Source organism: Bos indicus, chromosome 25 (genome assembly GCF_029378745.1).
Source record: "Bos indicus isolate NIAB-ARS_2022 breed Sahiwal x Tharparkar chromosome 25, NIAB-ARS_B.indTharparkar_mat_pri_1.0, whole genome shotgun sequence".
NCBI classification, from domain to species: Eukaryota; Metazoa; Chordata; class Mammalia; order Artiodactyla; family Bovidae; genus Bos; species Bos indicus.
In genome coordinates, this window is record NC_091784.1 from 3,965,318 (window position 1) to 3,991,561 (window position 26,244).

General features: G+C 49.4%; 2 protein-coding genes across 9 annotated transcripts in view; one reads left to right on the forward strand and one right to left on the reverse strand.

Annotated features, from left to right (window-relative positions):
- CLUAP1 (clusterin associated protein 1) overlaps positions 1–15,642 on the forward strand; it is a 30,557-nt gene extending 14,915 nt beyond the window's left edge. For 2 of the 5 annotated variants that reach the window (XM_019988145.2, XM_019988140.2), the window contains 8 exons: positions 1,488–1,621; positions 3,667–3,808; positions 5,656–5,728; positions 6,603–6,680; positions 10,594–10,701; positions 11,831–11,886; positions 12,171–12,227; positions 14,581–15,642. In XM_019988145.2, coding sequence (XP_019843704.2) covers positions 1,488–1,621; positions 3,667–3,808; positions 5,656–5,728; positions 6,603–6,680; positions 10,594–10,701; positions 11,831–11,886; positions 12,171–12,227; positions 14,581–14,727 — 795 coding nt within the window. In that variant the 3' untranslated portion in view covers positions 14,728–15,642. The remainder of the gene's footprint in view (positions 1–1,487; positions 1,622–3,666; positions 3,809–5,655; positions 5,729–6,602; positions 6,681–10,593; positions 10,702–11,830; positions 11,887–12,170; positions 12,228–14,580) is intronic. The other 3 variants (XM_019988143.2, XM_019988142.2, XM_019988144.2) reach the window with 3 other exon arrangements.
- A 2,444-nt stretch (positions 15,643–18,086) lies between these two features.
- The window catches only part of NLRC3 (NLR family CARD domain containing 3), a 28,260-nt gene continuing 20,102 nt past the window's right edge, over positions 18,087–26,244 (reverse strand). For 3 of the 4 annotated variants that reach the window (XM_070779534.1, XM_019988330.2, XM_019988331.2), the window contains 10 exons: positions 25,962–26,045; positions 25,277–25,360; positions 24,662–24,745; positions 24,019–24,102; positions 23,538–23,621; positions 21,395–21,478; positions 20,920–21,003; positions 20,170–20,253; positions 19,700–19,783; positions 18,087–19,400 (listed from right to left, as the gene is read on the reverse strand). In XM_070779534.1, coding sequence (XP_070635635.1) covers positions 19,310–19,400; positions 19,700–19,783; positions 20,170–20,253; positions 20,920–21,003; positions 21,395–21,478; positions 23,538–23,621; positions 24,019–24,102; positions 24,662–24,745; positions 25,277–25,360; positions 25,962–26,045 — 847 coding nt within the window. In that variant the 3' untranslated portion in view covers positions 18,087–19,309. Of the gene's footprint in view, positions 19,401–19,699; positions 19,784–20,169; positions 20,254–20,919; positions 21,004–21,394; positions 21,553–23,537; positions 23,622–24,018; positions 24,103–24,661; positions 24,746–25,276; positions 25,361–25,961; positions 26,046–26,244 lie in introns of those variants that run through there. The other variant, XR_011563994.1, reaches the window with a different exon arrangement.

A 26,244-nucleotide genomic window follows, 5' to 3' on the forward strand; every position in this document is an offset into this window, starting at 1 on the left:
TTCATTGTTGGAAAATATCCATAATATTTGATAATTCAAAAAAAATGAAACAACCTGGAAACTTAAAAGGGATTATAAAATATAGGCCATTTATTTTAAAAAGAGCCTTTTTAAAAAATACGTATTTATTTGGCTGAGCTGGGTCTTAGTTGCAGCATGTGGGATCTTAGTTTCTGCATGTGGGATCTAGTCCCCTGACCAGGAATCGAACCTGGGCCTCCTGCATTGGGAGCAAAGAGTCTTAGCCACTGGACGACCAGGAACGTCCCAGAACCTTTTAAAAAACTTTACTTTTGAGGTCAGATAGATGATTCACTAGGTTTTAATCTGACTGATTTACAGAAGTGTTGCCATTAGCTTGAGTAGTTTGTTCAAAACGGAGACCCACTTTGTCTTCCTCTGAGAGTAAACTCGGATCCCTGCTTGGGCTTTGTGAGTACCTTCAACAAGTTAGTGGCATGAGATTCGTCTTCATGAAGGCACCTTGGAAATGGTTAGTGAAGTTAGACAACAAAAATTAAGCCATAAATTATCAATGAAAGTGACTGCTTCCAAGTGTGTGCCGACTCTTGAGAGTCGTGGAATGTGTCTAGTCTCCTTAGGCAGTTTCTCTGGACCACATAGCATTTCAGGGGCCTGCAGGTAAACAGACTATGCTATGCGAAGTCGCTTCAGTCGTGTCCGACTGTGTGACCCCACAGACGGCAGCCCACCAGGCTCCTCCGTCCATGGGATTTGCTAGGCAAGAATACTGGAGTGGGTTGCCATTGCCTTCTCCGGTAAACAGACCACACGTGTAAATTCTAAGGAGATCAAACCAGTCAATTCTAAAGGAAATCAACCCTGAATTAGAAGTAGTGATGCTGAAGCTGAAGCTCCAGTACTTTGGCCACCTGATGGGAAGAGCCAACTGATTGGAAAAGACTGGGAAAGATGGGAAAGATGGAGAAAGATGGAAAGCAAAAGAAGGGGGTGGCAGAGGATGATATGGTTGGATGGCATTATTGACTCAGTGGACATGAATCTGAGCAAACTCCAGGGAAGTGAAGCTAAGATAAAGCTTGTTTGTGCATCTGTTCTGTAAGTCAGTTCTTTGTAGCTTGGGAGAAGCCTGAACCAGGTAGATGAAGGCGGACCATCACCTGCAGGTGAGGTGTAACCATCTCAACAGGTGAGCCGACAGGTCTCAGGCTCTGCATAGGATACTTTCCTACGCAGGATTCTTTCCACCTGCATTCATTTCCCTGGGCAGAAACACCTTCTCACGGAAGAAAAATGGATACTTTTTTTCCTGGGCCTCTGTGATGTTCCTCCTGGAAATGGGTTAAGTGAGCGATGGCTCGGGGGAGGGTTTGATCTGTTTGCTTCCCTTTGTTTCTGTTTCCCGAGGTCTTGCTGGGCCTGAGGAGTTGAGAAGCCCCTCTCTTTCAGAGTCGGGTCGAGGTCCTTTACTGGACCTTGTCTCCTTCATTTCCTGTTAAATGTAGGCACAGGTTCAGAAGACAAAAGACCTGCTCAATAATGTGGCCTCTGACGAAGCTAACTTAGAAGCCAAAATCGAAAAGAGGAAATTAGAGCTGGAAAGAAATCGGAAGCGACTGCAGACTCTGCAGAGCGTCAGGTAGGTGTGAACACCGGGGCGTGAGTGGAGGGCTGCCCCTGGAAGTCAGAGCAGACCGAGTGTGCGGCCAGTGGCGTTAGCCTTTCAGGCCGTGGGACGCCTCTGCTGCAGAATGTACGTGTGTCTCTTGTTCCAACAAGCACACTGTTGGGCTCCGTCTGTTGACTGCTTTCGGTATGTCTGGAAAACTGCTTTATTCTTGAACCCCCACTTCTAGCCTTTTAGCTTCTTGGAATGCAAGGCAAAGTAAGTAAATCCAGATGGTGGAAGTTGTTATACAAGGCCTGGCTCCCCAGACCCGTGTCCTGCCATAAATTAGGTGGGAATAGAAACACTCTTGCTTCTTGGTTGGAGTTGGATTTAGAGCTTTATAATTCCTCACTGGTAATTCATCTTCTTCCCTTTCCAGCATGCGCCTCACATTTTCTTGGGGTTCACTCTCTCTTGCCCCCACCTCTTTCTTTTTCTCTGCCTCCCTCCCTGCTTCCATCTCCCCTTCTCCCTCCCCCCCAACCCCCGCAGCTCTGTATCTGCTTTTCCTTGCTCTGCCTTGTTGCTCTTCGTCCCTTTTCATTCTTCCATTATTTTTCTCTGTCCTTCCTCCTCTGTCCAACTGCTGTGTCCACTCTGAACATGCCTTGCTTGTTTGGGACACTGGTACCTGGCCTGCACTCTGGCTGCTGTCCTGAGACCTGCGGGAAGGCAGCGCCTAGGAAGAGCAGACAGTAGCCCAGAGAGCATCAGGCTTCCTCCTCCTCAAGGGCACGCCCCGGCCCCTTCCGCCTCTGGAATCAGGGTCACTGGATAGATTTGTCTCATTAAAAAATTCTGCCTTTCAAGTTTAAATTCAATTTTGTTAAGCCTCAGATCTTTTTAATAGAAAAATTTCTGTTTTCCTCTACTCCAAGAGATTTTGAATTATTTTTCTAGTTTATCTGTTCATTGTTTTAAAAGAAGAGAGGTTTCTCTTTAAGATCAACAATAGAAAATAGAAAATTCAGCAAACCAGTTTAAACATTTTTTTTTAAGTTTTTAAAAAATTATTTTTATTATCTATTTGGGTGCAGCATGTGGGATCTTGAGTTGTGGCTTGTGGGATCTAGTTCCCTGACCAGGGACAGAACGCAGGCCTCCTGCATTGGGAGCAGGGAGTCTTAGTAACTGGGAAGTCACTGTTTTTAAGTTTTTATATTTTGGTTTAATTAAAATTTGGCTTTAATTTGTAGCAATCTTTGTTTCTTTTTTTAGGGGACTGATTAAATTTTGGAACATGCAGACAGCAGAGTATTAAGCCCAGCTAAGTTAGTGCATGGGGCTTCTCAGGTGGCACCAGTGGTAAAGAACCCTCCTGTCAATGCAGGAGACTAAGAGACAGGGGTTTGATCCCTGGGTCAGCAAGATCCCCTGGAGGAGGGCATGGCAACCCACTCCAGTATTCTTGCCTGGAGAATCCCATGGACAGAGGAGCCTGGCGAGCTACAGTCCATGCGGTGCAACGAGTCAGACACGCCTGAAGTGATTTAGCACACAAGATAATGCATACATTTAATTTATTGATTTTTAGAGATGTATACAGTTTGTGATTATTTTTTAACTGTATTGAAATCTGTGCCATACCAAATGAGAAAAAAAGACCCTAGAGCTTCATTTAAGATAATATTCTTAATGTTTGTTAAAAAGAAATGCATTTCTGTATATACCTATGCACCAAAAAGTCTGGAAGGATGAATGTCAAATATTAAGTGGTAACACCTAGTGATGAAATTAGGCATCATTTTAATTTTATTCTTAGTACTTTCAGGATATTTTTCTAGCTTTTACAAAGAACCCATCTTAATTTTTGATTAAATGTATCTTCCTTTTGTGGGGAGGAGAGAGAAAAGGAGAAATTAGCTTTTGTTACAAGAATGAAGAACCTCCCCCAGTTAAAGGCTTTCCAGAGAAAGCCAGGATGGAATCTGGGGCTCTGAATACCAATTTCAAGCTACTGTATGTTTGTGTATTGGTTAATCTTTCCTTTTTTTTTTTTCATTTTGTTGTTTTAGGCCAGCATTTATGGATGAATATGAGAAGATTGAGGAGGAATTGCAGAAGCAGTATGAAATTTATCTCGAGAAGTTTCGGAATCTGGCTTATCTGGAGCAGCAGCTGGAGGATCATCACAGGATGGAGCAGGAGAGGTTTGAGGTGAGTGCTGAGTCCCTTCTGCACAGACCGTTGGTTCGGTTCCCGTGTGTTGCTTTGTACTTGTTGACTTGCCGGTTTATAAAGAGCATCATGAGAAAGAATATCGGATGAGTGTTTTTTCTCCCTGATCAGACTCATGTGGTGCTTCTGTTTTCCTGGTTGTATAGCCTGGACTCAAAAGTTGTCAGGTTTTTGATGGCAGGTTTGGTCAGTCAGGGCTACAGACAGGGCCACCACGTGACCTGGGCAGTTGGTTATAACTGCAGGCTTAGAAATTCCTGGGCTGGCTTTAATGCTGCGTTGTCTTGAAATTCTTAATTCTCAACTGCATTTTATTTTGCACTGAGTCCCACAAATTATGTAATGCGTCCTGAGGACAGATCTAAAAACTTGCTTGGTTAATTCACTGGAAGATTTTCAAGCCCTCGTTAATTGAATCATCCAGACTGGCTTTTCAGAAACTGCTTTATAAAGCATTGTAGTTTATTGTGGGAAAGAGGTATGACCTTGAACCTGACCAGTTGTTTTACAGGTTCCTCTCATCCCAGTGTGTAAAGTCATTTACGAAAGAGTATTTCAGGTCCTAGCATCAGTTGATAAATATGGAATCAGAACTAAGGAAGTTGGATTGCTGTCATTTTGAATTGTCCTTATCCCCTAAGAATATTTCTCCTTAACCCAAGAATCGTCATTTGAAATTTATGTTCACTGTGAAACTGGTCTGCAACCTCCCTTTCCCCTGCTGTCCTTGACGACTTTTGGTGTAAAGGTCATCCTTGCCTTCTTACAAACCTGGACATTTGAATTAGGTGATGCTGCTTCGTTGTCCAGGAGAGCTGGCTGTGAGTGGCTTATCACCTTCATCTGGACACGTTTATCTGGACAGGGAACCTGTTGCCACTCTTGCTTACGGCAGAGGCAGGAGTGGGGGACCCAGGACAGGGACATTTTGAGGGCAGTGAAAAGCCCCTGGGGTTCTGGAAATCTTAAACACTGAGCATCTGGGAAAGAGCAGTGAGGAGACAGTGAAAATGAGCTGGCCATTTTGTTCTGTTTCTGGGCCACCCTGGGCTTGGAAAACGTAAGGAAGAACATGCCTCGGGATGCGAGAGGGCAGCTGGGGCGACTTCTGCGGGGCCCCTCCCTGCCCACTGTCCTTTCGGCAGCACCTGCCGGCTCACACCTGCTCCTGGGCTTCTGGTTCCTGGTCCCTCAGAATATCTCATCGTGGAACACTGCTTCCTTTGTAATGTTTAGAACAACTGCACCTTTTTTAAAGCCGATTTCCTCTCCCATTTTCTCTTGAGAATAATCAGGGTCACATTTTATAACCCAACTCAAGTATTGGCTTTTTAAAAAAATATCCTAGGAATTAAGATGAGTCTGTCTTTCTTTCTTTTCCTGTTTGATCACTTCCACCATTTAGCACCTCTCAGGGCTAGAATTGTGCAGGGGAGGAAAATGGTAAATTCCTGCTTTATTTTATTAGCAAAAGGCCCAGAGCGGATGCATCTGTTTCTGTGTCCACGTCCCACGCCAGCATGGGTGGCAGACATTTCATTGTGTTGTTGCTTTTCTTCAGAGGCAGTTAGGTGTGATGGAAGGAGCGTGGGTTTGGAGGCCGGTCAGGCCCATCTTGGCCAAATGTGTCCTTGCTGGGAGCCCCCCACTTTCATCCGGCTCCTGGGGTGATGACGGAGAAGGGGTATCAGGTTTCCTCCTCCCCTTCCTGGAGCTCAGTCTTCTCTGCTTTTGCATCACAAGTCTAGCAGTACTTACATGGCAAAGAAGAATAAAACAGTCCAAAAGGGTCCTTTCTCCTGGCTCTTGTTTCTCCTGCTCCACAGGAAACTGAGAACACTCTCCGTCTGATGCAAAACAAGCTCAAGGAGGAAGGAAAACGTCTGCTCAAGAGTGGAAGTAAGTCCACACGTTTAAACAGATGTGCTTTTTCTGGACTAGTGTTTTCAGCCTTGGAAAACTTAACACGCACATTTTATTTTTTTAAAAGGTGATTTTCTCACAACTTTTTTATCAGTACTATTTTGATTCAGGAGCTTGAGAGAGAGTGTTGTGTTAAAAATTACATACCATTTAAAAGCACATTTGGTTTTCATGCCAACTGAAATCTTATTTTCCCCTATTTAAATGATAGTTATTAGTTAGAGTTATATATAACTATAGAAGAAATCTTGTTTTCAGCAGTCTGTAGGGTTCCTTATTTTAGGGCAAACTGAGGGGCAGCAAGTATTGTGATGGGGTACAAGTGCATCTTCTTGAAGGTAGTCCCCCACCACACCCCCAGAACGTGTCCCCCCAAAGTTCAGAGTCCTTTGTCTAGGCTCTCACCTACAGAGAAATGGGGGCGACCTACATGTAAAACCTAGATCCTGGGAAGGAGTCTTCCCCGAGGCTGGTCAGCCCACTTCATCCACAGACTTCACCAGGGTGTCAGGTCAGCCCTGGGCGCAGTAGCAGCACCCGGTCGTCACGTGGGGTTGGTGGCTGCGTCTCCGAGACTCTCTGCTCGCTTGTTTCTCTCTTCTTGTGATGGTTTCTCTCGCGTGCTCGAGGGAGGTGTCCCTGGGACCGCAGGTCTGCGTGCTCTCTTGCTCTGTGTCTTTTCCTTCCGTATCTCTTTGCTGTTATACTTGTTCTCTGGCTCTCTCTCCTGAATCTTAGGCAACATTGTCTGGAAGGAGTGTAGGGACTGCTGGGGAATCCTATAGGGGTGAGCTTAGAAAATTCCCTGGGCCTCTCTAGCCAAAGCAGCCGCTCACCTTTATGGTTCCAGGTCAGCCAGGAGTGCCTGACGCGGCCCTCGGTGATAAGCCTGCCTGGAGTGTGTCCCCCTCCGAGAGGCCTGGCACAGGTAAGAGCCTGGTTCCCCTACATCCCGCTCTGCCCTGGACTGCACATTGAGACCTTTCTCACTGAGTCTGCTTTATTCTTCTTAACTCAGACCTTAAGTTTGTGATCCATAGGTTTGGGATCTTCTGAAAGAGATTCTCATGCGTATGTGTGATTTAGTGTTTCTGGAAAAGTAATTTTCAGTTTAAACCAGCCTAATGAAGGGTAATGCTTAATTAGCTTGTGGTGAGCAAATAAGTTAGGAAAATAACTTATGAAGCACCATTCTCAGTTCTGCTCATCCTGAGCTACTTAAGCTTCCCCGTCTGTCTTTGCTTTTCTACACATATGGGAACATTGCCATAGTGGAAAGAAGGTGTTAGTCACTCAGTCGTATCCAGCTCTTTGCAGCCCCATGGCCTGTAGCCTGGCAGGCTCCTCCATCCATGGAATTCTCCAGGCAAGAATACTGGAGTGAGTAGTCCTTCCCTTCTCCGGGGATCTTCCTGACCCAGGGATTGAACCCAGGTTTCCTGCATTGGAGGTGGATTCTTTACCATCTGAGCCACCAGGGAAGCCCACCAGGGATATAAATGAGGAGAGGTAGAAAGGAAGACTTCCTGAACTTTTATCTGTGAAAAAGTCCTCTGAACAGAACAATCTAATAGTACATAGACTTGAATTGGAGGTGAGGATGAGCAAAATCCAAGATCTGGAAGAGATCATTTTGTTCAGGCTACCCTGTGGGTGGCTGATTTAACCCAGCAAAGCATTATTGAGTAGAGGTTCTGGGTGCTGAGGACATTTCAGTGGACAGTAAATGGGGATGCTTGCCTTAAATGAATTGACAGTCTGGTGACATGCTTGGGGACAAACAAGCAAGCTGTTTGTGGAAGGTGAAAAATGCCAGTGTGGGGAAGTGGAGCAGGTCAGGACGTAGGGAGGGGGTCATGGATTGCAGTTGTAAAGAGGAGTCAGGGGAGACCATGAGGAGACTCTGTTTAAGCAAAGATTAAATCTGAGGAGCTGGGAAGATGGGAGCTACCAGAGAGGGAAAATCCAGAAAGGCTGGCAACCAGGGCCTAGGGTCAAGGGTGAGTTTCACTGAGCAAGGAAGCGTATGAACACACAGGGCTCAAGCTGAGGCAGTTTGATGAGCTGGAAGGTGGGTCGTATGCTTGAGGGCTCACATCCAATGGAGACTGTTTTCTCTGTTAAGCAAGGAGTGAAGTCACCTCAGGTTTGGCTTTGGGGTTTGGAGTGAGGGGTTTGAGGAAGATAAAGGCTGAGTAATTAGAGATGGAAAAGTGCCACTGGCCCCAGAGATTAAAAAGACTAAGTACTTTGTTCAGATGCCCGGTAATAAAAGTCAGAGGTGACTCTTCATCTCCCCACCAGCGTCTTAAACCTTGTTGCTGGCGGTTAAGTGTCTAACTGCATCCTCTGTAGAATTCAGGCACTGTAGCATTAGGACTGAAGGCCGCCTCTGACTTTATAAAATGACCCAGGAATGTCTTGAACGCAACTGAGTAGCCCTGTCATGGAGTGCAGAGCAGATATTCACGCATGGCGCGCACACTTCCCGGGTCCTGCCGCATCAGCTGTTGCCCCAGCGCCCAGAGATGGAGGAGGCACCTAGGGAGCTCCCTGTCTCGAAGCCCTGGGTGTTCCTGGCCACGAGCTGGTGTTCTTGAGCTCTTGAAATGTGGCTAGGCCAAATTGAGATGCACTGTTTGTAGCAAATACACACCAGATTTTGAAGACTTGATATAAAAGGAAAGTAAAATTACTCATTAACGTTTTTTTATGTTGGTTACTTATTGAAATGACGTTTTAGGTATATTGGGTTAAATAGAACATTATTGAAATTAATTCACCTGTTCCTTTTGCTTTAATATACTTGTAAATTTTAAATTGCATCTGGGGCTGGCATATTTCTGTTGGACAGTGCTTATCTAAAAGAAACCTGTAAAAAAAACTGCCTGTAGTTTAATCACTGGGGTTTTGAGTTTCTCTGAAATAGCTAATGAAATGGAGCATCTTTTTGTCTGCTTTTGGCTGTGTATCTTCTGTGTATCTTCTTTGGGGAGATCTATTCTCGACTTCACACATTTTTTAATTGGGTTATCTTTTTTTTTTAATGTTTATTTTTATTTATTTATTTGGCTGCACTGGGTCTTGATTGTGGCACGTGGGATCTAGTTCCCTGACCAGGGATTGAACCCAGGTCCCTTACATTAGGAGCACTGAGTCTTAATCACTGGACTACCAGGGAAGTCCCTGGGTGGTCTTTTTACTGTTGAGTTATATGTCTAGATAGCAGACCCGTATGTGATTTGTGAGTATTTTCTGTCATTCACCTTCTAGATGCTGTCCTTTGTTGTTACAGAGTTTTGATCAAGTTCAGTTTATTAATTTTTTTTTTCTTTTATTGCTGTGCTTTTAGTGGCATGTTTGAGAAACCGCCGAATTCCAGGTCACCGGGATTTACCCGTGTGTTTTTTTCCTAGGTGTTCTATCATTTTAATTCTTACGTTTAGATCTCTGACCCATTTCAGGCTAATCCTTTGTGTGTGGTGTGAGGTAGGGGTCCAGCTTCATTCTTTTGCACGTGGCTGTCTACTTGTCCCAGCAGCAAGTCTGTTCTTTCCCTGGTGAATCTTCCCAGCACACTTGTTGGCTGTACTCATATTACTGTGTCGCTGACAGCTCGACTTCAGTGACTTTTGTGTTAGCACTATTAACTTTACGTGTTTGACCCTCAGTCCGTTGCTGCGAGTTGTCAGAAGAAATCATACTGAGTCTGAGGTACTTGTTTTAATGTTGGGTTAAAATTCATGGTTTCGTTTGCTTTGTATTGCATGGGGTGAAGACTTAATGTCAAATTGTTTCTGGAGGAAGTAAAAAGTGAACTAATCTGAAGAGTGATTTCACTTTATGGTCATTAATTTGTATTCATATCTAATCCCATTCTCTGTAATGGCTTTTGTAAGGGGGTAGTTTTTGGATCGATTGTGCTGAGGTCCTCTCAGGATGCTCTTACTGACACTTTCTACAGCTGCTGGCTCTGGCCTCCGTGCTGTAGAGCACAGCACTTTCCTCCAGGGTGGATGGAAGAAGAGCGTTTCCTCAGAGCCCACCCAGATGCAGCTGCCGCGTCATCACTCTCTACAGCAGGGCCTAATAAACAAAGCATTATCACAGATGAACAGTGACTCTACTTCCAAAATGTCTTAAGAATCAGTGATCAGAACAACAATTGCATTCTTCCAGTTCCATCCTTCTGAAACCTCTGCCACTCTGGGCACAAAAAAGTGGCTGGACAGTGATGTCTTTTCCTCCCCACTGTGGAAACTCCTGTAGGTTTACAGGAAATGTTCGACCGGCACAAGACTCCAGAGGGGTGTTTAAGAAATTAATGTGAAAGGCTGTTGCATTGAGAACCACCTCTCTTTATCTTTGTAATGAATTTTCTCCAGTTAAGAATATCACGGGCCCCAGTTTTCATTGCCAGTTACCAGGCAGTCGTTTGTCCTGGACAGCCACTCAGGCCCTTCCTGGCTTGCCTCCAGGCTTGTTTTGCTGAACAGAGAATGGTCCCCCCCACCCTCAAACTAACGAAGAACTTCCACCTCCCTTGACAGCTGGCTGTCAGTGTTTTAGTTTTACATGCCGGAATAGTGTTTCTGATATAACTGACCCACTTTTTTCTTGTTTTGGAAAACTGTTTTTAAAAAAATCTAGCCTATCCTTGTCTGCATGAACCCTTCCCTAAGGAGCTATAGGAGATTCCCAAGAGACTTGTAGAATCAGATGCATCCCAGGAAAAGCTGAGCAGCACAGATGGCTCTTCACAGGAGCCTCACTGGACAGGGGCTGTTCTGGAGGGAGTGATGGAGCTGCCCTTTCGTTTTGCCTCCTTGTGTCCCTGCCAGGTAACGGTGACTCTGACGTTGACATCCAGGAGGACGATGAATCCGACAGCGAACTGGAAGAGAGGCGGCTGTCCCAGCTGCGCACGGCCATGGAGGTGCTCACGCAAGGTAGCCCAGCCTCGCTTGCTCACCCCCTGCCCCACCCCCGGGCCCAGGAAACCGCAGCCAGACTGCCGTCAGGGCTGCTGGGTTTCCAGGCCCGTAAGCACCCTGCTCTGTGGTTAATCGGGATTTTGCTCTTAACCTGCCTAGTGGTCATCTTTGCTGCTGATACTCTTACCTTCGGCCCCAAGAAGAGTCAGGCTTGTAGTTTGGTGCTTCTCACAGAGGTCATGGAACATACTGCCTCCACCAAGGAGCTGAATTCTTTCCTTTTTGGGTCCAAACTGGTCTCAGTGCAATTACGTCCTTTATGCTCAGAGAATTAATGTACAGATAAGGGACCTGTGTGAGCATCTCTGCTGTTAAAACCTGTTTTTAGTTTCTGCCTTCTCACTGCAAAAGACTCAAGCAGTAAAATAACATGGAGTGAATGTGGGTGCTTCTCTGGGGCCTTCCTCATGTCCCACTCCTACCGTACAGGGGTTGTGGCTTGGGGCTGGGTCCTTCTAAATTGCCTTTCTGCACATGCAAACAGACATAAGTATACACATCACACACATCACTGGGGGCCCTTCTCAGCCTTCAGGGGAGTGCAGCTCTCTGCCTCTACGTGGGAAGGGTGGCTCTTGAGTTTTTGCAGAAGTCACACTTAGATGACATTGACTTCCAGAGGAGGAGTGGAGAACCACTTTGGTAATGATGCTGTTTTGAAGGATAAGTTAGAGTGATACTAACTTTTGTTTTTACTTTTCGAAGCCCAGATGTGGATCCCAGTACAAGTGACCCTGGCCCACAAAGCGAGAACTTATCTCTTCAGCAGAGAGCACACACCTCCATGTATTCTAGTGACAGGGTTCAGTGATTTTATTTCTTCCCCTGGGACATTTATAGGATGCATGTTTATTTTTCCCATCCATGACTCATGCTCAGATTTCATGGCCTTATTCCTCTTTTCCGAAGTGGAAATGCAGAAGATCTGTTACTGGTACACTTCTGAGTAGCTGGCTGCTCCCTAAGTCAACTTTTTAGTGTGAATTCTTCTTCCCACTTTCCTAAAGGAAAGCAGATCTTGGTGCCCACTTCCTGCCTTGTCTCACAGGTTCTCATGCTCTCTTCACACTTCTTTTTTTCTCAGGACAACCCAGCAAGCACGTCGTGGGCACGATGCAGGGTGGAGACACGGATGATGACGTGAGTCCTGACCAGCCCCTTGAGCAGCCCTGGTCTCGGTGGTCCTGGGCCAGCTAGGTCCTGGACTCGGTTGACCAAGGAGCTGAGTGCATCTCACCAGGGTAGTATAAGAGCTGCTTCTCAACCTGGCACGTTGCTGGGTCTGTGGCAGAGCTTGGCCTCCCAGGGAGCTGACCTCTCATCTTTGCTTGTTGATGGCTCATTTCTTTTCTTTTCAAATGAACATGCTTGCCCTACTTTGGTTTTTTCCTTCTCATTGTTCTTTCCATTCTTGCTTTCCAAAGATGGAAGCAGCACCAGCTTTCTTAGGTAAATGCAAGACTTCCAGCTCCAAGAAGCAGGTTGGTTTTCTTTTTCGCCTCATCCATTTGTGTGTGTGTGAGCTGCTAAGGGCCAGCAGAGACCCTCCCCCAAGAGTGATGCCCGGTGTCCAGGGCAGGAAGCCACTTACGTGGTTTCCACAGTGGGTGGTAGAGTTACCTAACGGTCCCTGTGTTAATGAGGAGGAGGGGGTGGATGCTGAGCCAAGAGACAGGAAGGGTCATCAGGCTTCTGAACCGTATCCTAGAAAAGAAGGGCTGCTGTTGAGGGCTGGGGTCAAGGCCAGCTCCATTCTTGGGAGGGGACATAGAAGGCAGGCTCCCCCGAGACCAGGGCCCAGAGAGGCTGTGACATGAGGCTGCTGGCGCCCTCGGCATTGTTGAATGAATAACTGTGGGCAAACGGAATGGGGTCCGGTTGTTGGGGCTGCACTGCTCTGGACCTGCTTCTTTGTTGAGTCCCTGGCAGAGCTGTGAGGCCCAAGAGGTGAAGGGTGATTGGACTGATGGAGTCAGGGACCTTCTGTCCAGGTGAATGCCGCGTGTGTCTGGAGCCTGGCACCAGCACAGAGCCTAGACCGATATTCTACAAAAGATCCACTGATTGGGTCCCAGCAGTGTGGCCTGGGGAGCACTGTCTGGCCCCCCTTCTTAGGATTTGCTTGATCGTTGGTATAGCTTTCTACTTTTCTGAGCGATCACCTTATTTGTAGTTTAAAGTCTCCTCTGTGCCTGTTGCTGCTTGTTAACTTCAAGGAGGCTGTTTCCATGCAGCACCTTGGGTCTGTCCTTCACCCGTGCACTCATTCACTCGCCAGGTCCTTGTTGAGTGCTGGTTGTGTCCCAGGCACCGTTAGGGGTTGGGGAATTCAGGAGTGAACGGAACCAATCCCCTGCCTCCATGAGGCTTATATTCTAATGGTCATCAAGCAGATACATCAGGGGTCATCATGGTAAGAAAAATAAAGCAGGTTCAGGGAAAAGAGGGACAGGGATGAGGGTTCTGACTGAGTGGGTAGGGGAGGGTTGTGCTTGGGAGGGGCTGTGAGGAATTGGGTGGAGGGCATTTGCAGGGGTCTGATTCAGAAGTGGGAGTGGCGGTAGCTGCAGATTGTTGAGAAGTGCTGTTTCTAAGGTTAGAGCCATCAGGTTTTGTTAATTGGACATGAAGTGTTAGAAATGCCCTGGTTGTGGCTTCATTGGCTGAAAGTGTAGTTCTTACATTCCCAAGGCGGGCAGACCTCAGGACGGGGCCTGGAGAGCAGACAGGAGGTCTGGCTCGGTCATTCTGAGTCAGCCACCTGCTAGGTGTCCACATGCTAGTGCTGAGAAGCTAGTTGTATTCAGGTCTGGACTTAAGGTCTGAGCTGGAGACTGAATTTGGGGGAACCTCCCTAAGATCACCGTGAGGGGGACATGATTGCTTGGGGAGGGAAGTAGAGAGGAAGATCAGAGGCCCGAGCCAACTCTGTATCACAGCAGTCAGGGAGGGAGAGCGGGTCTGCATCTTGACTAAGAAGATTCGAGAGTGAGGGGGGCAAGCACAGAAGAGGGTCTCGGGGGTCAGGAATGGAGAACTAATTACCTGTAGGATCTGAGTCCATTGACTGTTTCAGTCTTGGGGGCCTCAATGGGAGAGCGTGGCTGGAGGGTGCTGAGAGGGCAGAGAGCAGGGCCTTTGTGAGCTCAGGACTCGCTCAGGGATTTGCTGTGAGGCCACGGGAGAGCAGGGCTGAGCAGCTGCAGAGGAGGATGGGTTATGTGTTAGGGTGTTTTATGTTTTTAAACAGAGGGAAATTGTGCATTGGTGGGAATGGTCTGTATAGAGTGACTGACCATTCTGGTTTCCCCAGGGGTACAGGACCTGCACTTTGAGAAAGCTGGCTGAGTTAGTGACCCTTATCCAGATGATGAGAGAGAGAGAGCATGTTTCTTTTAGTTTGCTCCTTACACCCATTTCCTGAGTGGCTTTCCATCCAAAAGCCAAAGTAAGCCCCCCCGCCTGTCTCCAGGCCCCCATCCTCCTGGCTGGCTGCTGCGACAGGGGGCGCTGGGGAGGAGCTCTGGGGCTTGACGAGCAGATCCATGCTGCTCCTGAGACAGAAGCAGGAAAGCCACTTGCAGCACCAGCCTCAGTTCGCATGCTGGTGTTTCAGGACACGCTTACATATGTGTTACTGTCCCAGCCAGCGGTCTGTAGACCCTGGCCCTGTGCTTATGCCCCACAATCTGACTATTTCCTCTTCCAAGCTCTCCCTTCGCATAGGTTTTGCTGGTTATTCAGCTGCTAGTGAAACAGCAAGGTAGGGTCTCTGCTGACGTGACATCAGCAACCGGAGGGGCCACTCAGCTGTGCTCACCATCTCTCCCACAGGAAGACCTGGAGGACAGTGAGATTGACATGGAGGACGACGAAGACGACGATGACCTGGAGGACGAGAGCGTGGCACTCTCAGCGGCCAAGCCCAGTCGAAGAGGCCGGAAACCTGAGCCACTGGAGGAGAGTGACAGTGACTTCTGACCTTCGTGCCAAGGGACCTGGGCAGATGAAAACCCGCGGATTTGTAGGGAAAGGGGGAATTAAGGAGGCAGAAGAAAAGAGGCGTTTGTTGGATAAGCCAGCTGGACTTGTTAATGAAGCAAAGCCTGCTTCTGGTTTAGTTTCTTGGGTGTTGCTCACACATTCCAAAGCTTAAGAACCGGAGCCAGCCCCACAGAGGACTTTTTTTTTTTGCCTTTTCTATCTCCTAAAACTTGGGAAATGCATGTGTTCCTAGAGATTCACATCCACAGGGCAGAAGCTTTTGAGAAATAACAGCCAACAACATATAAGTCTTGGCTGTTAGGTTTGTCGCACTTTTTCTTTAAAAGTCAGCGGGACCTTCCCAAACCTGGGGCTGAAACTGGGCACAGGCCTCATTTCCGGAACTGTAGGGCAGTCAGGACATTTATGTTGTATCAGCTTTTGAGTCTCGGCTTTAATTCACTCTGTAGTCTTATTTTCCTCCTTCTCTACGTTCACAATACCAAACTTTAAATGTATTTTACTAACTAACATTTTCTGAAAGAAAGTAGCTAATTCAGATGGAAACCAGCTTTGCTTGAAAATCAGGCAACAGAGAGATGCCCCAGGTCACGCATACTTCATTCTCTCTCAGAAGGCTGATGTTCCTCCTTAGGAAGGAGGAGATTAAGGGGAAAGTGTCGGTACGTATTCAGGTTTCTGACTTAAAAAAATAAACCATATTGAATTTAATAAAATAGCACTAGAAGAATTTCCCTTTTGTGAAGGAGGAGTGACAGGTATGTGGATTTTGCTTTGCTTTGGTTTTGTTAATACAGAGAACAAGCACAGAGGAGTTTTCGTTTACTTTTCAATTATAAAGTCGGAAGACTTGTGAAGTTTTTTATCTCAATAAATGTATTTTACACCATATTTTTATACTATTAAGTTTTATTTGAAAATATAATTATTCATTTGTACCTATAACATATAAATAACTTCTTCAAGAAAAATTCATGGATTATTACTGGACGTGTGAATTTTAGGAGACAGTGTGACAATTCTTTCTGTCTTTGCTTTTTTTTTCTGTCTTTCCCTAAATTTTACATGAGATTACTCTTTTTTTTTTGTAAACCTTCAGTGTTCAATTAATTCACCAGTAATTTAAGCTATGGGAGTAAGTGTGTTGGGAGTCATGTTGAACCTACTTGGAAGCCATGGCTTTTAAGCATAAGTTGCATCTTCTTGGATGTTACAGCTATGGTTTAGCTGAATCTGACCTGACTTCTGTTTTAAAAAACAAAAAATGTATTTGTTTCCCTCATGTGATTCTTTCTTCTGATGGGCTTTAACATGGGAACTCTGCCCAAGTCACAGATGATATGTCCAGCTGTTTCTAGGTAATTGTGTCCCAGAATGAAGCTCAAGACTATTTTAAGGAATATAAAAATCATCAGTCCCCAACAAGAGAAAGTTTTCAATGTCTGGTATCAAAAATTACCAGGTGTAAGATGCCAGTCAATTAGTGGAAAAGGACAGACAATTATGACTGTATTCCATATATTCAGATAACAGAGGAAAGCGTGAGCAGGGTGTGAGATGTGGAAGATGGAACGTCTCTAGACTTTGAGAGCTACTGGAGGTTTAAAAACCAAGAGGGAAACTGCACACTGAGATTAAGAGAAGATTATACACTGCAGAAGAAAACATTGCTGACCCTGAAGACACAGGGCATTTTTGTCCAATATGGAATACCAAAATGACCCCCCAAGTCCCATTGTGGTGGTTATCCATTTATTGCCTCAGCTTCAAATTCACCTTCTGGTCTGCTCTATGCTAGTGAAGCTGTTGCTTGTCAGTCTCCTTGGAAGGAAAGCTATGACAAATCTAGACTGTATTAAAAAGCAAAGACATAACTTTGCTGACAAAGGTCCAAGTAGTCAAGGCTGTGGTCTTTTCAGTAGTCTTGTATGTATGTGAGAGATGGGCCATAAAGAAGGAAGGGTGCTGAAGAATTGACACTTTCAAACTGGTGCTGGAGAAGACTCTTGAGAGTCCTTTGGACAGCAAGGAGATCAAACTGCTGCTGCTGCTGCTAAGTCGCTTCAGTCGTGTCTGACTCTGTGCAACCCCATAAATGGAAGCCCACCAGGCTCCCCCCATCCCTGGGATTCTCCAGGCAAGAACAGTGGAGTGGGTTGCCATTTCCTTCTCCAATGCATGAAAGTGAAAAGTGAAAGGGAAGTCACTCAGTCTTGTCTGACTCTTAGCAACCCCATGGACTGCAGCCTACCAGGCTCCTCCATCCATGGGATTTTCCAGGCAAGAGTACTGGAGTGGGGTGCCATTGCCTTCTCTGAAGGAGATCAAACTAGTCAATCCTAAAAGAAATCCACTCTGAATACTCATTGGAAGGACTGATACTGAAGCTCCAATACTTTGGCCATCTGATGTGAATAACCAACTCACTGGAAAAGACCCTGATGCTGGGAAAGATTGAGGGCAGAAGAAGGGGACAACAGAAGATGAGATGGTTGGATGGCATCACCAATTCAATGGACATGAACTTGGGCAAACTCTGGGAGATGGTGAGGGACAGGGAGGTCTGCCATGCTGCAGTCTATGGGGTTGCCAAGAAGTGGACACAACTTGGTGACTGAACAACAACATGTTAAGCATGGTCAGTAGGATGCTTGAGAGACTTTGAAGGAGGGAGGGGGCTCTCCTTCCAAATCTAGTGTGGCTTGCGTTGAGGTCCCTGGAGAGCACATTTTAGCCCCTGAGGTTTCTCCAGTGCTAGTTTCCTGCAAGGCACAGCTGTCTGCAGCATTTGACTGCTGTGACTCTTGTCCATCACCTTCTCAACTCAGCCAGAAACAGTGCCAACCAGAAGACAGTATAGCAACCTCTTGAAAGTGCTGAAAGAAAAGACTATCATCCTTGAATTCTATACCCAGAAGAAATACCTTTCAGAACCAGTAATCTAGTGAAGATTATATAAGACTTATGAGCAAATGTCCCTGCCTTCAAAATAATGTTATTTATAGCTGATTGTTTCCCCTCTAGTCTTGGATCCAATCAAAGCTCTTAAGTTGTTAAGACTCCTTAATAATAAAACAATCCCAGCCTTTTTGTTTTCTTCATGATGTTGACGATTTTTAAGAGGCCATGCTAGTTTTTCCCAGAGTACCCCTCAATTTGGATTTTGTCTGACTGTTCCTTCATGATTAGATTCAGATAAACGCTTTTGGCAGGAATAGTACATCAGTGACGTGTCCTTCTCAGCCATCACACTGGGGGCACAGAGTGTCCCATTTTTCCCATCATCAGTCATGTGGAGTTGCATCACTTTGCCAAGGTGACATTTGCAAAATGTCTCCATTTAAAAAACATATTTATTATACCAGCATATTCTTTTTTTTTTTTTTTTTAGCTTGTGGGATCTTAAGTTTCCTCAACCAGAGATCTAACCCACGCCCCCTGCATTGTGAGCGCAGAGTCTTAACCTCTGGAATGCCAAGGAAATCCCCAAAATGTCTCCATTTTTATGGAGCCTTTGTAAATACCTCTCTGTGGGGTGATACTCAGAGACTATGATTTTCTCCCTTAATAGGATTTCATTCATGGTTATATCATCCAATGATGTTTCTTGCCCAAATACTCATTTTTAAAGAAACATTTGGAGCAACAGTTCCTGTTCAAATTTAAAAATGATAATTATAGCTTCCATAACCATTTTCCTTGGTTATGTAGTTGAAGAACCCCTGATGTTCATTTGGAATAGTTTTCCTTCCAACATTGAAAGGCATCTGAGGGAGTTTATGCCATGTGGAAGCTCGGCTGTCTTGCTCTCATGGGGAAGCTGTAGATGCAGAAGTGCTTTGGGGAACCTAATACAGAAAGGTAGTATGAAGACATTGATTTTTAACAGCCTATTGATAACCACAATGCCAGATTCCAAGTGACATACAGTGGACATAATTTCTGCCTTTGAGAGAGTTTGTAATGGGTGAAAGATGACAGAAACCTTGGAGAACTTTTTTTGTCTCTGCTCCAGAATCCTATAATTAAAGCCTTCCTTTCTCTTCAATTTTTTTTTTCCTTATTTTTCCATATGACTCTAAAGATCATACTCCTGTAGCCTTTTCTTGAAAAAAGATGTTCCCTCTGTCACTGATGCCAAATTGACACTCTTCATGGGCTTGAAGACGGCAGTTCATTTCAGAGTGAGGGAGTGATTTTATCCAGGGCAGTCATGATAAGAAAAGGTTGGGGCACGTTAAAGACCCCAGGATATAAATAGGCGCTGACTGGCTTCTTGCTGAGCTCTGAGACCCATCCCTGAGTCCCTTGGCAGAAGACCGTCTGTGCTCCGCGCTGTAGTGGGGCGTCCAGCTCTCCCCTGCCTGGACTGACCCTGGACCGGGAGAGGGGCTCGGATCCTCCTCTGGCAGCCCCTTTCCTGCCTTCTTGCAGGAGACCAGCACTCCTGGGGGTCAGCATCTTTCCCAGACCGCAGGAAGGCACCCTGGAGAAATGGTCCTTTTGTTGGAAAGCTTTCAGCTGTGTGTCTACCGGATCCACCAGGAACTTGTTTTGCTCACATTTCCACAGTGCACGAGGGAGCATTTGTCTTGATAGCCTCCGAGATCATCCTGGCGCCAGACTCTCCAATGTGGTTTCCCTGGAGACTGGAAGAGAAGGATCGGGACAGGGCTTGAGAAACGGGAGGCCTGAAGGTCCTCATCAGTAAGGAGCAGGTGGTCACTACCCGAAACGCTAAACCCAGGTGAAACTTGTGCTTCCACTATCCCTCTCATGGACGACGTTCCAAATGGCCCCCTTGTATACGGAGTTCCCTGTAGAGCTACTGGCGGACTGGGGTCATCTGGCTCCGAGGTTCAGAGGGGAGGCAGGGTCTGACCTGGAAGCACTTCTAAGGGTGAACCAAGCTGGTGGGAAAGGGCAGGTGCCGCTGAGCCCCACTTACTTGATGTGCCGGAGCCCGTGGTTTCCAGACAGTGCAGTGGCAACGCATATCGCCCCCTCCATTCCCAAGGAATTCTCTTGAAGACTAGGCAGAGAAGAGATTGGAGATGCCACAGTGAGCCCTTCAGGACAGAAGGACACACCCAGGAAGCAGCACGGCACTCTCTTGGAGGGACCCGTCTGGGCCTCATTGGTCCTCAGGTGCCATAGCAACAGCCAAGTGGCATTTAACCCTGAGACCCAAGTCTGCACGCAGCCAGGGTGTCTTGTGCAGGTGCCACAGAGGACGTATGACCAAAAACACGAAAGGGAACAAACCCATCCACAGTACTGACTAATAATGACTGTAGTGTCAGCTATTTGTATTTTGAAGGGAGCAGCTACAGCAGAAAGCAAGTATTATGCTACAGGGGGAGTCCAGAAGAGAAGCCGGCTGTCCTGAGGCACGGGTACATCTGTGCAGCCACTCACTTGAGTCTCCGGAGACTGGAATTGACCTTGAGAGCATTCGCCAGGGCTTTGGCTCCGGCCACCTCGATGGTGTTTCCTCTTAAGCTGTTGAGAAAGGCGGGAACCCTGAGGCGCAATCTCAGGCACAGTGGCAGCTGAGAGGGGAGCCCGGCACCCCTTCCGGTGAGCATAGGCGCCTGGGTGGAGGCAGTGTGGACTCAGCAACTGTGGGGGTGCGGTTGCTCCTCCCTCGCTCCTGGGCACAGAACAGGGACTGGCTCTGGGGAGCAGGACGTGGGGAGGGGTGAGGCCGGCCCAAGCTGGGGGTCTGTGGGAGCCCTCGTCCTCCATTTTCATTCCAAAGAAATAGGGGCGGAGACCAGAGAGGCAGCCCTCCACCCGGAGGTGCACGTGCACTTGGAACCCCAGCACTGCAGGAGCAGCGAGGACCAGGCAGGCCCGAGAGCCCCACAGAGCTCGGGCTGGAGCTCAAATCTTCTCACAAGCTGGGTCAGTGGCCACTGTCTCCTCCCCAGGGCCCCTAAACAGCCTGGGGACATGTTCAGTCTGGGCAAGGCCAAGGAGAAGAGGACCCACGAGTGACCCCCAGGAAAAGAGGGTGACGGGGCTGGAGAGGCTGGAGCTCCTTGATCTCTCTGAAGGCATCGAAGTGATCTGGGAGTTTCCATGTTCATGTCCTCCTTCCATATATGATCACTCTGAGTCAATAGCTTGACTTCATGAGCTGTAGCCAGAGACTGGAATACTTACTCTAGAATCTCCAAGGTTCTGTTCACAGCCAGGGCCTCCCCGAGTGCCTGGGCCCCCGGAGCACCAATGGAGGCCACCTGGAGACTGTAAGAGGAGATGCGGTCATTGCAGGTGGGCAGCCTCCAGCCCACACACCCACCGGCCCAGCTCCATCCGCGTTCACCCTTCATCTCCACCCCCTTGACCTAGGGCTGAAACCGGTGAACTAGCGCTGAAAGTTGTTGGCCTGTGGTGTGTCCAGAGAATGCTGCATCTCCTGCCCACACTGATGCCAGGCAGAGGTCTGGACACAGGAAGTGCAGGTGTTCTGGAGAGTTTGGGGGACACCCCGGAACCCCTAGTTCTTACTTTTTAGATGCCTGATGTCCTAATCACTAATATTAAGAAAGTCAAACCCACCTGCCTTTCCTGGGAAAAACGGGGATGTTTAGTGTGGAAAGATGGCTAAGGGCCAGCTGTGCACGTCAGGACTTACTAGAGAGCAGTGAGGACTGTGTTCACCTTCAGCGCGCTGGCCACTGCAGAGGCACCTTCATCCCCAATGGCATTCTCCTGTAAACTGAACGCAGAGTCTGACCCAGGTGCACAGGACCCGAGCCAACGCTCTGGCAGGACGTGCTGAGCTTGGACCTTCTAGATTTAAATCAGAGCACACACCCCATAGTAGATGATCTCTGGGGATCATTGCACCTCCTGTGTGGCCACTGCCCCATGGCCACCTAAGCCTGCACAGTGGTCTGGAGTCTGCATGAGTCTAGACCATTAGGCAAAACAGAAACGGACACATGGAAATACTGTCCACAAGAAACTGGTGTGATTTTCAAAGCCATCCCCAAAATCAAAGCTCTCAGTCCTCAAGCCATTCTTGCTGGTCGGTGTTTGACAGCTTTTTTTTCCCCCCTTTTTCTTCCACATTGGAGGAAAGTGGAAGGCCCTGGAGCAATAAATGACTAAGAGTTTAGTTCCAGTGGACACTGGCACGTTTGAGGGAGCAGTTTGCATTGATAATTTTAGCAAATATTTAAGTGCCTTGGGGATCAGCAAACCCAATCCTGGCCTCTTGGAACTCAGGTGGGGGAACGTGTGAGATGAGAGACCAAGTGTGAAGTGCCCTCCCCAGTGTGGTCACAGAGGCTGCTCGGCAGAAATAGGTCTAGACCAAGCCCACGCGTGAGAGATGGGGGCGGGCCTGACACATCCAAGGAACCCAGAAGAATTGGGTCAAGTTGCTGGGGTGTGGAGTGAGGCCCCAGGGGTGCAGAGGAAGCAGAACTTCAGGGCTGTGGGAGCCACAATGAGGGCTGGACTTCACCCTGCAGGAACTGGGCAGCCAGCTAAACTTGTCCAGGATGGGGATAGATTGACGTTTGGGAATCTTTGGCCAGCAGTGTGAGAGGAGGGACTGGATGTGGAGGCTGCGGCAGTGAGGCTGGTGAGTGACGCTAGCCCCCTGGACAGTGGCCGTGCGGGTGGAGGAGGCTGGGTGGAATGTTGGGAGGAGAAGCGACAGGACTTGGAGATGAGCTGCGGTGGGAAGTGAGGAGGACGGCGATGTTTCTAGCTTGTACAGTGGTGGCCAGGACCCCGCACATGGTGAGGAACCAAGAAGCAGGCTTGTGGGGGAGGTAAACCGGGTCCACCCAGGGGGAAGTGGAGTGGGCAGTGGACACGGGGGTCTGAAGCTCAAGAGAGAGGTCTGAGCTGTAGATGTGGGCGCCTCCAGGACTTCAAAGGGAATTGGAGCCCTGGGTGAGGAGGAGCTTCTAGAAAGAGACATCATTCGGGAGAAGATGACCCAGGACAGGACCCTGAGGAATAGCATGTTCAGAGTCAAACGGAAGCACCTGCCAGACAGGGCGTATATCAGAAGCTGTGGGAGCATGAAAAGCAGGTGAAGCTCAAAGGGTAAACACAGAGTGAGCACCTCACTCAGCAGGTCTGCTCCCAGGTGTGCTCAAGAGAGAATTAAAAGCATGTATCCACACGCAGAAACTTGTGCACGAACGTTCACAGCAGTGTTACTCATAATAGCCCAGAAGTGGAAACAGCCCAAATGTCCATCAGCGGGTGAGTGGATAAGCATCATGTCTGCCCACGCAGTGGAGTGTTATTTACTCGGAAAAAGGAACGAAGCCCTGACACATGCTACAGTGTGGACGGACCTTGGCACCCTTACACTAAACGAAAGACGTGAGTCAGAAAGATCACATATTCTGTGACTTAAATTTTGTGAAATGTCCAGAATAAGCAAATCCATAGAGACTGTAGATTAGTGTTTGTCAGGACTAGGGGACTAGGGAGGAAGTGGGGAGTGAGTGCTGATAAGCATGAGGTTTTTCACGGGGTGACTGAAGGGTTCAAAAATTGATTTTAGTGATGGTTACCCAGCTCTGTAAATATACTAGAAACCAGTGACTTGTACACCTGAAAGAGTGGATTATATCTCAGCAAAGCTGTTATTTTGTTTAAAAAAAGTATATATATACACAACACCAAGTCAGATGGAAACATGCTCTCTGGCCCTGGAGCAGAGGAGGCTGCATGCTGAGGGCAGGAGAGCCTGTGGGCAGCAGGGTGGCTGAGTCTGCACCTCCCGCCCCCTCGGAGGCCCCACTTACTCGAGGCTGGTCAGGCTCGTGTTGAGCTGTAGTGCTTGTCCCAGGGCCTTGGCAGCGCCGGCCTGGATGAAGTTCCACTGCAGGCTGGGCAGACACACACACGTGACGACATGGCCCAGGGCAGAGCCAGGAGGTCCTGGGAGCTCCAGAAAAAAGGGGCTTCTCCCAGGAGAGTGACCAGAGTGGGTGGAATCCTTGGGGATGGGATCCTGGCCAGGGTGGGCAGAGCTCCTGCAGCCCTCCCCCAGGCTGGTCCCAGGGAGGGGCCCTTGCATGGAGTGTGTGACACAGCGCAGCGTGGGCGCCCACCTCCCACCACTGGCCTCTCCATGCATCAGCCCCAGGAAACAGAGCAGGGGGCTGGGCACAACCTGCTGAGGCCGTGCGGGGGGCGGGGACCCTGAGCCTCCTGTCTCCCCTGGTTGAGTGGGGCCCTGCAGCTCTGGGAGGACAGGGCCGGCTGGGGGCGCCGTGGACTCACTGAAGGGATGTGAGGGTGCGGTTTTCCCTCACTGCCTCTGCGACGGCCTGGGCGCCCTGGTCGTGGAGTAGGTTGGCTGTCAGGCTGGGCAGAGGGGAGCAGGCAAGTGAGCCGGAGCCAGCAGTGCAGCCCCCGTCCTTGCTCCCTGGGGATCCAGACCACTCCCCGATCCCCAGCTCCACCCCAAGGCTGCATCTTGTCCACTGGGATTTCTGGGCTCAGGCTCTCAGGGCACTTGAATGTGCTCCCGGGTGCCGCGCCTGCCACGTGTCCTGGGGGTGGGCAGGGGGCAAGCTCTGCTTGGTGGGCCTCCATGTCTGGTCACCTGCCAGGAGGTGGCAGAGCTGCCTGGTGACTCACTCACTCCTGGCCCATGTGCTGTCCCCCCCACCCCCTTTCTCCTAAATTGTTGCGGGGGTGTGGGCTCAGGCAGGGTGACTGTCACCACTCACTCCATCCTTGTGTACTTTGCGGCATCAGAGGGGGATATGTGTCAGGGTCACCACCAGGCCTCCCGGCCACCCCCCCCACCCCAACCACATCCTTCTCCCAAGGGCCAGCCCGTCAGCTCCCAGCCTGGGGTGGGCAGGGACCCTGGTGGCATAAGAGAGCCTTAGGAAGCCCCGCCTGCCCCCTCACATACTCCAGGCTCTTCAGGGTGCTGTTGGTGCGGAGAGCACGTGCCAGATCCTGGGCTCCCTCCGGGCTGATGGAATTTTCTCGAAGGCTGAGGAAAGAGAAGACTCTAAGCTGCTGATAGACAGGGGAGGCCTTTGGGGGGGGTGGCGAGGCGTCCAGGTGCTCAGGCTGTTTAGAAGCCTGGAACCCTAGGTGGGCCCCGGGTGGAGGCGGGAAGAGCCCACTCCAGGAAGCCCCCCTCGCAAGGCTTGCCAGCCACGTGTTCCCCTGCCCAGGACTGTCCGCAGGAGGACAGACAGTCCAGGAGGAAAAGGATAAGACGCCAGGACCTCAGAGGTGTGAGGGGGAGGGGCAGGCCGGCGTGCTTGGTGGTTGCAGGCTTGCCCTCAGGAAGGGGGTGGCAGACCCGCCTGCAGAGGCTGCCCCCCTCCCCCGTCCCCGTGAGCTGGGGCGCAGGCGGCCAGGCTCCAGGGTCAAGCTGCCCAACCACGGCTCTTCCCCCTCCCAGGCCCTCGGGGTGGAGGTGGGAGTGGGGGTTTCTCAGCACCAGCCTTTCCCTCCACGTCCCAGAGTCCCTTCAGACCCCCAGCCAAGGAACGGAGGGAAGGGCAGGGCTTACTTGAGGCTGAGGAGCGTCTGGTTGGTGCAGAGGGCCCCCATCAGCGCTGCCACTCCCGGGTCGCTGATGGAGTTGCTTTGCAGGCTGCAGACAGAGGACAGGGTGCCCTGGGTGTGGCCGACTCAGGACCCGGGGGCGGGGGGGGGGCAGTCCTTCCGGGGTCATGGGCCCTGAGTGCAGCAGGGGGCTGGGGCCCTGTGCCACCCCTGTGCCCTCCCCATTCCTCACTCCTCTCCCGTGCCCCGTAGTCCAGCCCCTGCCAGCTGAGGGCAGGTGGGCCAGCGCCACCAGTGCCAGAGTTTAGACGTCACCTTGGTTTGGGCAGCTCCGCATGACTTCTGAGGGACATGTGTCTGCAGCCCCCGGAGAAAGCGGCACAGCCAGGTGTCCCCACTCCCCACCACGGCCCCTGGAGCCAGCCCCCTCCACAGCCACCTAGGCCAGCTCCTAAAGGGCACTCGGTGCTTGTCACTCTGAGAACTCCAGAACCAACACCAACCTACTGTCCAGGGAGAGGGAACTGGCCTGGTGGGCTGGAGGGAGAGACATTCGGAGCACAGAGTGCCCGGGGTCATGGGCTGGTGGGTTCTGACTGACAGCCCTTCACCAGGACCTGCCCCCCTGCTGGCCAGGGAACCTGGGCGGGGAGTCACCCTCTGCCCACATCCACCCCCTGGGGACTCACTCCAGGCTCTTCAGGCCCTGGTTCACCATCAGGGCCTCCGCCAGGGCCTTGGCGCCTCCATCGCCAATGCTGTTACTGGAGAACCTGCAAGAGAAGGGACGTGGGTGGAGCGGCCGGGCGGGGTGAAGCCAGGAGGGGTCAGAGTCCGGGAGCCCTCCAGGGAAGGGCTGTCTCTGGTCTCAAGGGGGTCCAGTACACAGTTTCTTCTGTCTGAGGCCGGCTGGCAGGCAGCTTTTGTAAGAGATCAAGGTAGCAGTGTCCTTCTCGACTCCTTGACGGGGGC